Genomic DNA, 15,792 nt, shown 5'->3' with positions numbered 1-15,792 from the left:
TACCAGAGGGCCGGATTTTAGAGGAATAACTCATTTTAAATTAACAGCTGTGATGTGATTATTCAATCTTAACCACCAATATTTGATCCTTTTCTCATTCACTCGTATGTCACCACCTGTTCTGCCTGCAGGGCTTGAAATTAACTTTTTTGACCACCTGCCAATATGGCTGCTAGATTTGAAAGTTACCAGCCAATTAGAATTTCCACTAGCCAAAATGTTTTTCTTGAAATAAACCAGAATATGAGTGGGTTAATTTAAGCATAAGTATCAGTAGACTCAGGTCCCTATAAGGACCAACTCAATTAAAACATTTCAAAGTATTTGGGACCCGTTTCTGGCCTACCTCGATGAGGTTAGGGGCGGCGGGTGACTTGCCCAGCTAGTTCCTCATTGACCTCTTACACAGCATCTCCTAGAAGCACATAAGCATCCTTTCCAGCTGGTAGCACGATATTATATTACGAAACTGTAATATTGAGTGTCGTTGCGGTTTGTTTTTTGTTTTGTTTTCTCCCCTGTACCTGTTTGTCTTGTTCTGTTTCAAGAAAACTTGAAAATAAAATATTGAAAAAAAAGGATAGGTATCAGTAAGTGGCCCGAGTTAAAACCAACGAGTTAATTATTTAAATTTGTACTTCAATGTATGTAGAACAGTAATTTTTTACACATGAGATTACTTTTAGCCTTTTAGTCATAAAGATTATTGAAAGATATTCCATATTCCAGACTGAAATGCTATAACAGAAGTGGAGTATTGGCCAGAATGACATGAACATTTGGACACTTATTCAGCGGGTATCTTGCATGTTGAGTTCAGGTGCACTGTAAAAAAAAAAAAAAAAAATGCGCTTGCGGCCCGTGGGCCGCCAGTTGCCTTGGACTGCTATAGAACATACGGTATGATGAAAAACTGAGGCAGACCGTCAGAAAGAAACAGAACCATGTGTCTCTGGAAAGAAGGTCCACGCTTATAACAAAAGATGTGATGGTTGAAGTATTCTGTTACGTGTGCACTGTGTTAGTGTGTGCACATTGTTACGTGTGCACTGTGTTAGTGTGCACTGTGTTAGTGTGCACTGTGTTAGTGTGTGCACTGTGTTAGTGTATTCTGTTATGTGTGCACTGTGTTAGTGTGTGCACTGTGTTAGTGTGCACTGTGTTAGTGTGTGTTAGTGTGCACTGTGTTAGTGTGTGCACTGTGTTAGTGTGTGTTAGTGTGCACTGTGTTAGTGTGTCTGTGCACATTGACAGTAGATTCAGTTCAACTTGCATCTTAACACGTTCACTGCCAATGACGTGTTTTTACGTCAAACAAAATCCAACGGTTGACTGCCAATGACGTGTTTTTACGTAAAAAAAACGATTTTTTTTTTGACGGTGGGACGTTGATCTAACCCTTTTACGTCTCCTATACCAATATTGGAGGTATTGAATGTGTATAATCTATTTTACCGACCCACTGAGTGGCGACATGTCTCTCCAGAGTAGAAAGAGGCGAGCCAAAACTGGAGGGAAAAGCGCGAGGAAGCCGTTCTCATACTGTAAAATGGATGGCGAAAACGCTTTCACTTTCGCGCTGACGCACAGCGGTGGCAACGGTGGGGGGTTCCAAGAATAGACTGGATGCACACTTTGAAACACGCACCATAAATAAGCCCAGAATCGCAAGAGCTTCATCAGAGCTCTCAACCGAAACGGCAAGAAACGAGCGAAACCCATCCAGCGAGCCCCATCCAGACTGCCAGGCAGCAGCCAGGCAGCAGCAACTCGTTTGTCACAGACCCGCTGCAGAGCCAAGGAGGGCGGAGGAGAACGCCCACGGAGGGAGGAGTTGGAAGCAGAGGGGGGTTTCCTGCTGTTATGGAGGAAATTACTGTTCAAAACTATTGTTTAGATGTCTGACGTCTTACTGATGCCAAAAATGAATGGTTAAAGTGACTGTTCTATCGAATTTCACAAAAAGCCGTTTATCTCAGAATAAATTTTCAGACGCTGAAACCATGCTGTATTCAACTGCTAATGCTTACATAACTACTAACTCTACAAACTAACTCTTTTAGACAGAGAAAGCACACATTCTATTAGTTCTTTTGAGATATTGTGTGTTCACAAAATCCTAACAGAAACGAATCCTCGGCTCTTGAAAGATGAGCCAAAATCCTCAAAAAAAAACCTTGGCAGAAGCTAACTACAGTATTGAAAAACGGCTGGCAGTGAATGTGTTAAAAACCTTTCAAATGTGTGACCAACTGAGCAAGTACGAAGGGGGTCAGGGCGGATACATACGGCGGACAGCTGTGATTGGTTCCCAGCAGCACCGGGGGGGATGATTGGCTGCTTGGAGGCTTGCGTGGCCTTGGGGTCGCTCAGGTCGGCGAAGGGGCTGATGGTCTGCCAGGACTGAAGGTACTGCGACATCCGGACCGACGCCCGCTGACGGCTCGAAGCAAGAGTGTTCGTCTGAAATCGAGATTGAGGTCACGTTATTTGGCTATTGGTTATTTGACAGTTTTTCCATGATGTGTGTGTGTGTGTGTGTGTGTGTGTGGGCTTTACATATGTAGGCATGACAGATTAGTGGATCTGATATCAAAAGATATCTCTTATATTTTCGGGTCTTCAATATCGCTTTTTAAACATTCTATTGTGAAGCCGAGCATGTTCACTCTGTGTAGTGACGATTCAGATGTGTTCTCGAATATTCCAGCTAACACTCCTGATGTTGTTGTTGTCAATGAAAATCGTAGAGAGGTGTTTGTTCTAGGTTGGCTGTACCTTTGACCACAGCCTAGAGGAGGCCTTTCTAACCAAGATGATGAAATACCAACAGCTAGAACAGACCATTTCACAGCTGGGCTACAGGTGTAAACTTCTAGTTTTCATATTTGGTAGCCTAGGTCATGTCCATAAGCTGGTTGTGAGAGGCCTTCAGATGGCTGGTCTCCCAAAGAGAAGGGCCAAGCAGTTAGTGAGATACTGTTCAATATCTACTGTGATCGGAAGCCGCTCAATATGGAGGAGGCGCTGCTTTTTGTACCCATGAAGTGGATACTGACGGCTATCTTGCATTACAGTATAACTGTATATATCAACCTGCCATGTTATCATCCTGTGTGTTTCTTATGTGTATGCATTATTGTGTTTGCCGTCTGGGCACTCATGTAACTGACTGACTCCCAGCAATTGACTGCACTATTACTGTTTATGTCCTTTGCATAATGCATACTTGTATTTATGTGGACATAAATAAATATTTCAAATGTGTGTGTGTGTGGAAGGAGGTGGAGTTTGCTTTCCTGCATGTTCCTCTCAAATTGAAAAAAAAGAGAAAAAAAGAGAAAAAGCAACGGTACTGGTAGACTCCCAGTGCCTGTTATATCATGTAACTGTAGTTGTAGAAAGTGCCACTAGATGGCAGTAGCTACATTTGAAGTACCGGACCCTAGTGTCAGTGACTGCATTTTAGTTAAAGTTTCCCGCTCACTGCGGGAGTCTGAGGAGCATGGTGTCCTTGATTACCGTAATTATTGATAATACATTGCAGTAACAAAAAAAAGACGAAAAGAAAAGAAAAAACAAAACAAAAATGGCTACCTACTGTAACGAACCCCAACAGAAGCAGATCAGAAAACAAGGAAAATAAATAATAGAAAATGATCCTTGATCTACCGTAAATAACATTGGCTTGTGGATTCAAAAACAGTGCAGTTGCTTTGCATTCCATTTTAAAACAATGATCAATGGCACTCTTGGCAGGACATGCTTTCATGCGGACACATTTACATTGGACACATAAAATTGATTGATTAACTTTTCTGCACTAAATTACACACATGTACGTACAGACAGACAGACAGACAGACAGACATAGACACAGACACACACACACACACAGACACACACACACACGCACAGATGATGCACAAAACTAGTTTATGTAAAATTGCATGCAGACTACCCCACACATCTTCAACTAGTCAGATGTCTTGGTTGAAACAGCCCACAACATCATAGACTGTAAAAAAAACATGGATGTAGCTACGAGGTTTGTGAACTCCTGTTTTGAAGCCTCTAGTTTGGAATTGTAACCGTCGCCATCTTGGTTATTTGGAGCCAGAAGTGATGCAAATTTGAACGAGGAGAGCTGCAGCGCCGCCTGCTATTGGTCCGTGAATCGTGATCGGCGAGCTGCATGATCACTGGACAGGCGAGCTGCATGATCACTGGACAGGCGAGCTGCATGATCACTGGACAGGCGAGCTGCATGATCACTGGACAGGCGAGCTGTTAATCACGGCCATAACCCTAACCCTAACCCATAACCCTAACCCTATAACACAAACAGGTGAGTTATTCAACACAAATTCACCCCTGGACAGTTGACATGAAAGGTGAAATTAGCTATAGAGGCCGTTTTTTTGTACCATGCTGTAAACATGTTTATTTCTGCTATAAAGTCAGGCATTTTAACATGAGGCTGAATGGGGAATGACTCCCTTTTTTGAGACAGAATCAAGTGGCCATTTGAGGAACTACATTTTTTGGTACCTCTGCTTTGGCCTCAATTTTGACAACCAAAACTCCCCCCTTGCACAATACAAGTGCTTCACACACCGACCTCTGTAGGTCTCCTGGTGAGGCTGTCTGTGTTATGGGGGTCGATCACCAGGAAGGTCTTCCTGCCTTTTAGAAGAGGATCCCGGCTTCCCCCGTCCCCCTCCTCCACTTGGTATGCTCTGTTCAGGTGTTGCAGCGTCTCTGCTGTGATGTGGACTCGCCTGAATGGAGAGGCAATGTTAACATACTTTGATTATATTGTTGATCAATAATAAGAATCAGAATAATCACTTTTCACTGTTACAAAGTGTGTTACAAGCAATAAAACAATTGTTAACTAAACTACAGAAGCCCATTGATGAAATATTGTATATTCATTAACTTTATTCACATCGTTGTCCCATGATAAGTTAATTTAACTTTGTTTTTCAGATATGAATTGATTTATGTCATTATCTCAAGATATCACATTTTGTTTTACAGAGATCATTTTTTCAATATCGCAAGATAAAGTAATGGGCATAGAAAATGTTAAAACAGAGATAATTAATTAATTTACATTATTCCTTGAGATTTCCAACTCCGGTGAAGACACCCTGCACATGTTCAGGGTTTGGAAAAATATGCTTCCCTTTAGGATGTTCATTCCAAACGGAGAATTATCTTATTTTCTCAAAATTTATTTTATTTTTTCTCAGTTTTTTCTCATTCTTGGGACATCAAAATGTGTTATCTCGTGATAATGACATAGGCTAACTAACTCAAAATCTGGAGAAAACAACACAAATTATCTCATTTTTACAGACAAACAGTGTCAAAGAAACAAAAATGAATATACGAGGGATCAGCCGAGCAGCATTTTGGTAAACAAATCACGTCACTGGGTGGAAACGGCAATGGGACCCTATGGAGCCTGAGCTTTGGGAGGCTTGAGTGTCTGACCATATTTACATTTTAAAAACTGCGACAGTTCACACAACTTTAACACGACATGCATATATTAAAGATCAAACTCTTGCTAATTATTAAAATATAAGCCATGTCATGTATAGTTTTTGAGATATTAACGTTTGTTTGGCACAACTCATACTAGTTAACTGCCGCAGGGTTCCACATTTGTGGGTGGCTGTGACGTCACGCTGATTCGTCCTATAGTATGTTCTCACTGAGCTTCCATACTAAACACTGAAAAAACAGATGAGCACAATAATAACAAAATAGATTCAAACTAATCCCTTATTGAATAATCATTCACATCGTAGCACTTTCTCACCCGGGCAGGCCTCCAGACTCCATGTGATTGGCTAACGTTACGTCATGTGACCACACATCATACTGCCACTTCTGCAGCCCGATGACACCACAGAGCACATTGCCGGTGTGAACGCCTACCCGCATGCTGATCTCAACTCCGGTGGCCTCTCGCAGATTACTACAGGGAGACAAAATCTACCATGAGAATCAGAATTATGTTTACACCAATTGACATGTTGATATATTACACAATACACCATTTTCAGAATACATACAAGTTATACATTGCAAGTGTTCAGACCAATTAAATGCGATTAAGTTATGCAAAATGCATTTATTCTGCATTTATTCTTTGTTTCGTTTGGGTACATTGCCACACTAGCAACAATTTGCTCAATATTTTTTTAATGATCTGAAACTCTGTCAATCATCCATAAATTAACGATACATGTGTGAATTATCCTGATGAAGAGTCCAGCCTACAAACTAAAGTCCCATTAACATGCACTTTTTGAAAGTTAAAATAATCATATTACTTTTGCAAGACACTGTATGCACATTGTTTGGTTTGGTTTGGTTTATTTCGGATCAAGAATGCATAAAAACCATTACAAATTTACAATTAATACAGTAGTAAAAAAAGTACACAATATGTAAATCGAAAGTAAAATGATCCAAGGATAGCCCAGTAAAGCAGCTTAAAGTTACAAACTAGAAGCCACATGATATGTAGACAACCAGACCTGGAAAGGTAAAGTGTGGTAATACAGTGGAATCCGCTTTATAGTGATCATGGTTATAGTGATCAACCCAAGGGCGAATACCTGGTTTCACAAGTGGGGGGGGGGACACAATAAAATGTGGACCGCCGACCCTCTAGGGGGGTCCGGGGGCGTGCCCCCCCGGAAGATTTTGTTTTTTACATTTTAACACATTCACTGCCAACAGTTTTTTCAATACTGTAGGTAGCTTCTGCCAAGGGTTTTTTTGAGGATTCTGGCTCATCTTTCAAGAGCCGAGGATTATTTTATGCTAGGACTTTGTGAACACAAAATATCTCAAAAGAACTAATAGAATGTGTGCTTTCTCTGTCTAAAAGAGTTAGTTTTTATCATGTTCTGTTATGTAGGCATTAGCAGTTGAATACAGCATGGTTTCAGCGTCTGAGAAGGAAAGCTGAGAAAAATGCATTTTTGTGAAATTCGATAGAACAGTCACTTTAACTATTTATTTTTGGCATCAGTGAGACATCAGACATCTAAACAATATAGTTCTGAACAGTAATTTCCTCCATAACAGCACCCCCACCCCCCTCTCCTTCAAACTCCTCCCTCCGTGGGTGTGTCTCTGGTGGTTTTGCAGCGTTTGTCACAGGCGAGTCTCTGCCTGTCTGTGCTGCCTGGCTGCTGGCGGCCGCTCGTCGGGCGAGTCTGGATGGGGCTCGTTCGTTTCTGGGTTTTCGGTTGTGAGCTCAGCTGGGGTGAAGCTGCGTGCGATTCTGGGCTTTCTGCTGGTGTTTCAAAGTGTGTTGCACCCAGAATCTATTTTTAGAATCCCCCACCGCCAGCTCCCAGCGCGAAAGCGAAAGCGTTTTCGCCAATCCATTTTCATGAGAATGGCTTCCTCACGCTGCTGTTTTTGCTCGGCTTTCTCTAGTCTGGAGAGCACTGTCGCCACTTAGTGGGTCGGTAAAATAGGTTATACACATTCAATAGCTCCCATATTTTTATAGGAGATGTAAAAGGGTTTGATCCACGTCCCACCGTCAAAAACCGTTTTTTTTTTGACGAGTTAACTCGTCGACGGCAGTCAACCGTTGGATTTTTTTTGACGAGTTAACTCGTCGACGGCAGTGAACGTGTTAAAGTAAAATGCATCAATTTGGTGCACTCTGAGGGGAAGATTAAGAGGCTGATCTATGAAGAACTACACACACCACTAAATACATGCCTTTTAGACACCACCTCCTCCAACTCATCAGAGCTCTAATATGAAAGCAGGTGACATGAACAAGCCATAGAACAATACTGATGTGAAAGCCAGAGCCATATTGAAATCACGTTGGTTGTATTATTATTATCATTATTATTATTATTAGTGTGCTTTATTTTAAATTCAACCATGTTCACTGCTTACCATGTTCACTTCCTCTCATCACTTAACCCTTTATAGAGCAGCAGGGACATGCAGAGAATGTTAGAGGGGCAGGGGCTGGCAAAAACATTTTAACGTTTTTAGCCAGATTTAGAGGAATATCTCATTTTAAATTAACATTTGGATGATACTTGTCACAGAAAAATAACTCCACAAACTGAATAATATTAGTACAAACGCTGAATAAGCAGCATTAATATTCATGTGTCATCAAGTCTGTCATGAATAAAATCAAGGGCAAATAATCAGTAGAGCTCAGTGATCTTAGTGTTAACACGTTCACTGCCAATGGCGAGTTGACTAGTCAAAAAGAATCCAACGGTTGACTGCCAATGACGAGTTGAGACGTCAAAAAAAAAAAAAAAAATTTTGACGGTGCTACGTGGATCAATGCCCCCCACGTCTCCTATAAAAATATTGGAGCTACCGAACGTGTACAACCCATTCCACCGACCCACTAAGTGGCAACAGTGCTCTCCATTCTAGAGGAAGGCAAGCAAAAAGCAGTGTGAGGAAGCCATTCTCATGAAAATGGATTGGCGAAAACGCTTTCGCGCTTGGGAGCTGGCGGTGGGGTTTTGCAAATTTGCATAATAGATTACGGGTGGAACACACTTTGAAACACGCAGCATAAATAAGACCAGAATCGCAAAAGCGTCATCAAAGCTCTCAGAACCCCAAGAAACGAGCGAGCCCACCAGACTTGGCCAGCGGCCGCCAGCAGACAGGCACAGCAGCAGCAAAGCAGTGAGCCTGGTGACGCGAGGTTACAGCAGCAACAGAAACAAGCTTGTGACACGCCCGCTGCAGCCAAGACGAACACACACGGAGGGAGGAGTTTGAAGGAGAGGGGTGTTTCCTGCTGTTATGGAGGAAATTACTGTTCAAAACTATTGTTTAGATGTCTGACGTCTTACTGATGCCAAAAATGAATGGTTAAAGTGACTGTTCTATCGAATTTCACAAAAAGCCGTTTATCTCAGAATAATATTTCAGACGCTGAAACCATGCTGTATTCAACTGCTAATGCTTACATAACTACTAACTCTACAAACTAACTCTTTTAGACAGAGAAAGCACACATTCTATTAGTTCTTTTGAGATATTGTGTGTTCACAAAATCCTAACAGAAACGAATCCTCGGCTCTTGAAAGATGAGCCAGAATCCTCAAAAAAACCCTCTGGCAGAAGCTAACTACAGTATTGAAAAACGGCTGGCAGTGAATGTGTTAAGTGAGATTTCGAAGAGATTTTTACGTGGCTATAATGGTAGGCTATAATGAGTCACGCATTCAGAAATAATATCCTCTAGGGCCACGCCATTTGATCACGTCATTGATCACTTTATGAGTAGCAGTTACACAACCAAAACCAGAGCAGAAACCAGACTGAACATCAGACAGGATATTATGAGCATTCAAAAGGTCAGTGAGCTGCTTGTTAACCAGTTTTTCTAACACTTTTGAGATACAGGGAAGTATTGAAATGGGTCTATAGCAGTTTGGGTCAGCCTGATCACCTCCTTTGAAGAGGGCACGCACTATCGCTTCCTTCCATGCTGATGGAATCTCTGCTGAATATAGTGCATCGAGTTGACACTAGATGATTTGCATGTCCTTTACAGTAGAAATGTTAAAAACACAAACAGAAAACATTGTTGAAAAAGAGGGGTTAACGTGTGTCAGTGTGTATTCAAGCAACATAACATACAGAGTGTTTGCAGCTGGAGAGGAAAGAGAAGTGACACAAAGCTTGTTAGTCCAGTCAAAGTGTACCACGAGGAAGTTGAGATGCAAATCAGTGAGCATTGGCTGGCATGTACATGTATCCCTATATTGCTGTAATGTGTAAGATCACAGATGCAACAAAGAAATAGCAGCAATAATACAGATTGAAAGAATGGTTCTCTAGCCTAGTCTGAGCAGATGCCCTCCTCTCTCACCACAAGAAGAGGGTCATCTTACCACAGAGTCATTACGCCAAAATTAGTTGCCATGCTATTTGTGAATAAAGCTTGCTTGTCAAATTTTACCCACCGGTCTCTCATGATTGAAATGTTGGTCTCGACCGAGTTTCAAGATGGAGACCAGTCACGTTACCTCATATCACAATAGCAATCAGCTCTCAACATAAGTCAAGTGTGACGTCTGTTATGACTCATCACCCCATCCTCAATAGCCAATCAGCCCCTGTCAATATGACGCCTGCTATGACGTCGCTGCTGAGCCTATGACGTGGCAGTATATATAGCCATGGTCAGCGCGTCATCAGCCTCTGCCTGGCCGTTCACCTTAGTGGTGGCTGTATATGGGCCGATCGTCTTCTCTGGAGCTGTGTTTCGCCCCACCCACCTCCCCAGTCCACCACCAACGTCTTGACTCCGGAAGAATTCCCTACGGGGGGGATTGTCTATCCTAGACTGAGCAGATGCCCTCCACTCTGACCACAAGAAGAGGGTCATCTTACCACGGAGTCATTACGCCGCCATGCCAAATAATTAGTTGCCATGCCATTTGTGAATAAAGCTTGCTTGTCAAATTTTACCCACTGGTCTCTCATGATTGAAATATATATACCGTAAATTCCGGACTATAAGACGCACCGGTCTATAAGCCGCACCTTCAAAGGTGACTATTTTTTTCTTCTATAAGCCGCACCGGACTATAAGCCGCGGGTGTTTTGATGTTTAATTACCATATGTAAGGCTTCGTGCACAGAGGGGATTGTCGGGAAATAGATGGCTGTTTGGGGAAGCTCCCATTTATTAACATTTCAACAAAACAAAAGTCAGGTCACTAATCCCCAGACAAAATCACACATTGTGGTATTTTTTGTTTTTTTTACAGTGCACACAGTGTCCGCGGTGTGGTGAAAAGAGGGCAAGAGAGGAAATTAAAACAGAAGTGGATTTATAGTTAGAAAGAGTGCTAAAGAAGAGAGAATTCCGTTTTTTATTTTTTTATTTTAGTTACTCACAGTACTATTGACCAGTCCAACTCAAAAGATATTCGGCAGTTTCACTTTGAGCTCTTGTTCCGCCGCTGTCCATCAATGGTTATGACGAGTCTCGCTGGGTACAGTACGCCAAAGCGATATCCATTGACTCGATGATGCTGTTGTATGTTGCGCGTTTCTGTTGCACCAACGCGGACGGTGAGGGGCTTCTTCCCCGCAGCCTGGAGGATGAGTTGACGGTCGGGCCAGCGGAGTAGGCAGATGAAGATGGCCCTCGGTGGCAGGCCGGGGTCTGGACGTGGCCGAGGCGCCCGGTGTGCGGGAGAAAGGAGGAGGAGGAGAAACCGCCACCTCCACAGCCAGCCACCTCACACACCCCAACTGTTTAATAGTGCCCGGCTCGCATGCCTCTCGGTCGGCTGGCCGGACAATATGCACCCCGCTGCAGCAGGCAGCAGCAGCTTCGGGAGGTTTTCTCACTGTGTTCGGGACTTCGGCTCTAACTCGGCCAGATGGCTGGACACGAGTGAAACTCTTCACGGTTGCATTATTTTCTTTAGTGAGTGAGTGGATGGACTTCTGCACGTTTTCAAACTTGTTTTCAAGCTGCTCAAAACCTCTGAGCGATGTCGGACTTAATCGATAGTGTTTCACGGAGTAAAAGTTTAGCCCAAGCGGTGTATCTCCAGCCTCCAGCAGGTGAGTCATTTCCTCATTCATGGCGTGATTGCTTCGTCTTTTTCTTTCTGCTTACCTGTGTTGTGTTATGTTATGTTATGTTATGTTGTTAAAAGAGGGCAAGAGAGGAAATTAAAACAGAAGTGGATTTATAGTTAGAAAGAGTGCTAAAAAAGAGAGATTTTTTTTTTTTTGGGGAAAAAATCCATAGATAAGACGCACCGTTATATAAGCCGCAGGGGGCAAAAAAGGCCAAAAAACGGGAAAAAAGCCGCGGCTTATAGTCCGGAATTTACGGTACACACACACATATATATACAGTATGTGTATATATACAGTATACAGTATATATATATATATATATGTAATCAATAAACAAATAATGGCTTTTCAATCATTAAAAGATCAAAGGTCAACTTGTTTTTATGTCTGTTGCAATCTGCTACAAAGGCTGAGAAATAAAGGGTTTCATCCTCAAAGTAATTCCTACTCAGCATTAATCACTCAGGTTGTCAGCCCCCCCCCCCCCCCCCCAAGAGCCCAGGGACAATGTCTGGGTCTCCCCCTGAACAACTAGGTCATTGATTCCAGTTGAAATGAAACTGTCTCAAAAAGACGTTCTGAATGAAACTGACTTGATGGCGGTGCACATGTCGAGCCCCATCTGAACACAGTTCCTGGCGTGAGTTGGGATGGGGTCTGGCAGGCCAGACACACAGTAGTAGCAGTCGCCCAGGATCTTAATGCGAAGACACTCATTCTTCTACCGGGAGGAGAGAGAGAGAGAGAGAGAGAGAGAGAGAGAGAGAGAGAGAGAGAGAGGAAAATGTGTGAGGGGAATTGGAGTTGGATTGGAGTTTTAGTTTTACAACAATTTCTCAGAGGCAGAAATAAGATTGTGATTTGTTTGCAGCAAGCACAATAATAATCTCCTTGGTTGAGTTGAACCTTAATAAGAGAGGAGTTGATTTATATGTTGAAGCCTAGCGCTCTGCATTTATATTTTTTATTTATATTTGGACCACAGCTCCTTGTTTGACATTCAGGTTTGCCGGTTAGCCAACTTGCACTCTGAAAAATGGTGGTTCTTTGGCTCCGCCCATCAAGTCAAGTCAAGTCAAGTTTATTTGTATAGCACATTTCATACACAGAGGCAATTCAAAGTGCTTCACATAAAATGGTTGACAGGAAAATAAAATAATAAAAGAAGAGAATAAAATGGACATTTAAAAGCATCACAACAAAACTTTATAAAAAGTGCATTAACTCATTGAGTGCCAATGACGACTATAGTCGTCAATTCAAATAGTAACGTTGAGTGCCAATGACGACTAAAGTCGTCAATTGCGTTTTTGGACGGTGGGACGTGGATCAAAGCCAGATGCATCTCCTGTGAAAGTATGGTGGATGTTGAATGTGTAAAAGCTATTTTACGGACCCATTAGGTGGCGACAGTGCTCTCCAGATTAGAGAAAGGTGAGGAAAAAAACAGAGAAGCAGCCGTGGGGACACGGAAACCGCATCGATATGCATGAAGCATAACGTTAGCTGTGCCTGCAGCAGCCAATCTGCTGCCACAATTGAGCCCCTCCGTCTCCGCTGCGATAGCCCCTCCACATGATTAGTTGTGGAGTTGTTATTATTCTCAGTTGGAAGCGCTGGGAGCCGGTGACAAATACACGCGGAACGCTGTGAAAAAGCTGGGTTTTCAGTGCAGAGCAAACGCAGCACAGAGCCACCAGAGACACACCCACGGAGGAGGGGTTTGCAGTCGAGGGGGGTGGGGCACGCAGGGCAGCATACAACACCGACCCAGACAGACCCAGACAGCAGGCTCGATGGACAGATTGGTTGGCAAACACAAGCTAGAATATCTGATGCCCACCAGCAGTAAATCAAGACCAGCAAGAAAGTGTAGGGTCTGCGCAGCAGGGGCCAGCGGTGCTGGTTGCAGCTAAAAAATATTATTTTGCCTAACAAAATTCCTTTGTTTTCGCTCTTTTATTGAAGGAAATTATTTTTGAGGTGTCACTACATCAGAAAATATTAGCTTCAGAGTCAGTGATGTGCTTGAAATGTTTCATTTCACAAAAGGCTGATTATCTCAGCTTCTAGTCTGAAACGTCTGTTTTTGCTGAAATCAACCTATCTTCTCCGGCTGATGACTAAAGAACGGAAAATGATATCAATAAACTTTGTTTTGCTGATGATACAATAGACTCTCATCGTTCTTTGGGCGTGTTCGGTGTTTACATAGTAATATCAGGTAAAAAGAGAGATTTATACGCACATCACGGGAAGGTGCAATAAGGCTGGAGCAAAAAACGCTGCATAAATGAAAGAAGGTAGAGCCTGCACACTTACTCACAATGCCAAAAAAGTTTAATTCAAAAAAAAAACGTTTTCGATCCACACTGGATCTTCGTCAGGTCAGCAATGATTGGTGGATGAAGAATGCCCATATATATAGTACACCACAAGCGCAGTCATAGGCTGATGGGCTCTATGCTGATAGGTGGGGGTGACACAATCACCACCTCACAGGGTGGAGCACATCCACACATAATTGATACAATTAACCATGTAAAAAAGCCCAAGGAAATAGATAATAAAGTGAAACAAAGTGGGCTTAAAAGGGAGAACAATATACAAACAACAATATAGGACTATAATGCAAAAAACACCAATTAAAATCTACATTACGCCATGATACATAATATAAAGGTAGCAATGGAAGTTTTGAATAGAACAAGGCCAGGTCGAAACCTGGCATAGGGCCGTTGTACCAATTTCGGTACCACGGTAAAAAAAACAGACTGATATTTCTTGAACATATTCTCCTTTATTAAAGTATGCAACCATTTTCAATGAACAAATGGCATGTAGCCTTCAACTTTAAAACAAAACAATGTGCTTCTGCTTACTTCTTCTTACATTCAACTCTGTATGGCAGTGAGTACAGACAGTGCAACACCAGTGGCATGTAGCCCTCAAGTATTTAATTTGATTATTATATTAAATATTATAATTTAATTTATTTCACAGAATTGCTGGAATCCTTTTTTTTCAACGGTGTATATTGGTATTTGATCGATGCATAGGAATTCTGCCAATGCCCTATCACACTTTCTTGCTTCATGCGAGTCATATTTCCTCTGCTTTTCAAAAACATCAGGAATTGTCTGCTGGGTGGTCTTTTGGGCTCCGCGACTTGTGCCTTCCTCTTCATCTTCATCTCTCGCATACTGTTAAATGGAAAGTAACGTCAGTGAGATTTACTAAAATAAAGAGATGATAAAGACAACTGCACATACACACATGTAGAGTGCAAGCAATTTTATGTAGCTAGTTTTAATTCACGGACATGTTTCACCCGAAAGAAGCTTGTATTTATTTTGATGCCATGTTGAACTATGGCTAAGTCCGGCTATTAGCCGTGTCCCATAATGTTTCCATTACAAACATTGCATGCACACGTGTTACACTATGCTAGCTAACGCTGTACCAGGTATTAGCCGGGTCTCATAATGATTCCATTACAAAAGACGTTAACGTGAGCGCAAACGTTTTTTGGTTACACAATTACACAATGCATTGCCAGCTATCTCAAAAACGAATGTGACAGGATAAGGTCTGTTTGATATGTTGTTAAACGTGTTATTTTACACCGTTTGAAAGAAGTAACCCACCTTGAATTATTTGAACAGGTCTGGGTGCCTGTCTTTCAGCTGCTTGGCGAGATTGGATGTGCTACCCAGTTTGGTTTGGAACTCCCTTTCACACTTTTTGCAGATGGGACTTTGGGGACTGATATTTCCAAATGCGACTCTTTGCATTCTTCTTCTCAACAAGTTGAGTTGTTGGAATAGGACAGGAGCAGCCGCAACCGAATGCTGTCACATTCACAGCTGCTTTACATTAGGACAAAAAAGACGATACATGTCAACTCCTCAAAAATCGAATCAATAAATTCCTAGTCGGATCGAGAGAGGCACCAGACGGTGAAATGTCCGACGACGGCTCTTGTGGAACTCTCTGAACGAGCTAGCCACAATATTAGCCAGAGGTGCATTACCGCCACCTACCGGACTGGAAAGCGGAAAGACATTACATTGCCTGAATCCGTGCTAAAATGGTCTGGGCGACAGAGTGGAATGTAAGGGCCCTGCCGTGCATTCTGCACAACGGCCC

General features: G+C 42.4%; 1 protein-coding gene across 2 annotated transcripts in view; it reads right to left on the bottom strand.

Annotated features, from left to right (window-relative positions):
* Positions 1-15,792, bottom strand: part of LOC310789855 (adenylate cyclase type 2) — an 84,728-nt gene that overhangs the window by 38,331 nt on the left and 30,605 nt on the right. For both annotated transcript variants that reach the window (XM_083651555.1, XM_083651554.1), the window contains exons 8-11: positions 12,237-12,364; positions 5,834-5,992; positions 4,622-4,781; positions 2,290-2,463 (exon numbers count right to left, since the gene is read on the bottom strand). In XM_083651555.1, the coding sequence (XP_083507681.1) occupies positions 2,290-2,463; positions 4,622-4,781; positions 5,834-5,992; positions 12,237-12,364 (621 nt within the window). The remainder of the gene's footprint in view (positions 1-2,289; positions 2,464-4,621; positions 4,782-5,833; positions 5,993-12,236; positions 12,365-15,792) is intronic.

The sequence above is a fragment of the Poromitra crassiceps genome, assembly GCF_964638095.1.
Source record: "Poromitra crassiceps genome assembly, chromosome: 15".
NCBI classification, from domain to species: domain Eukaryota; kingdom Metazoa; phylum Chordata; class Actinopteri; order Beryciformes; family Melamphaidae; genus Poromitra; species Poromitra crassiceps.
Note: the sequence above shows the minus strand (reverse complement) of the source record. Positions and strands in the feature narration are given on the sequence as shown.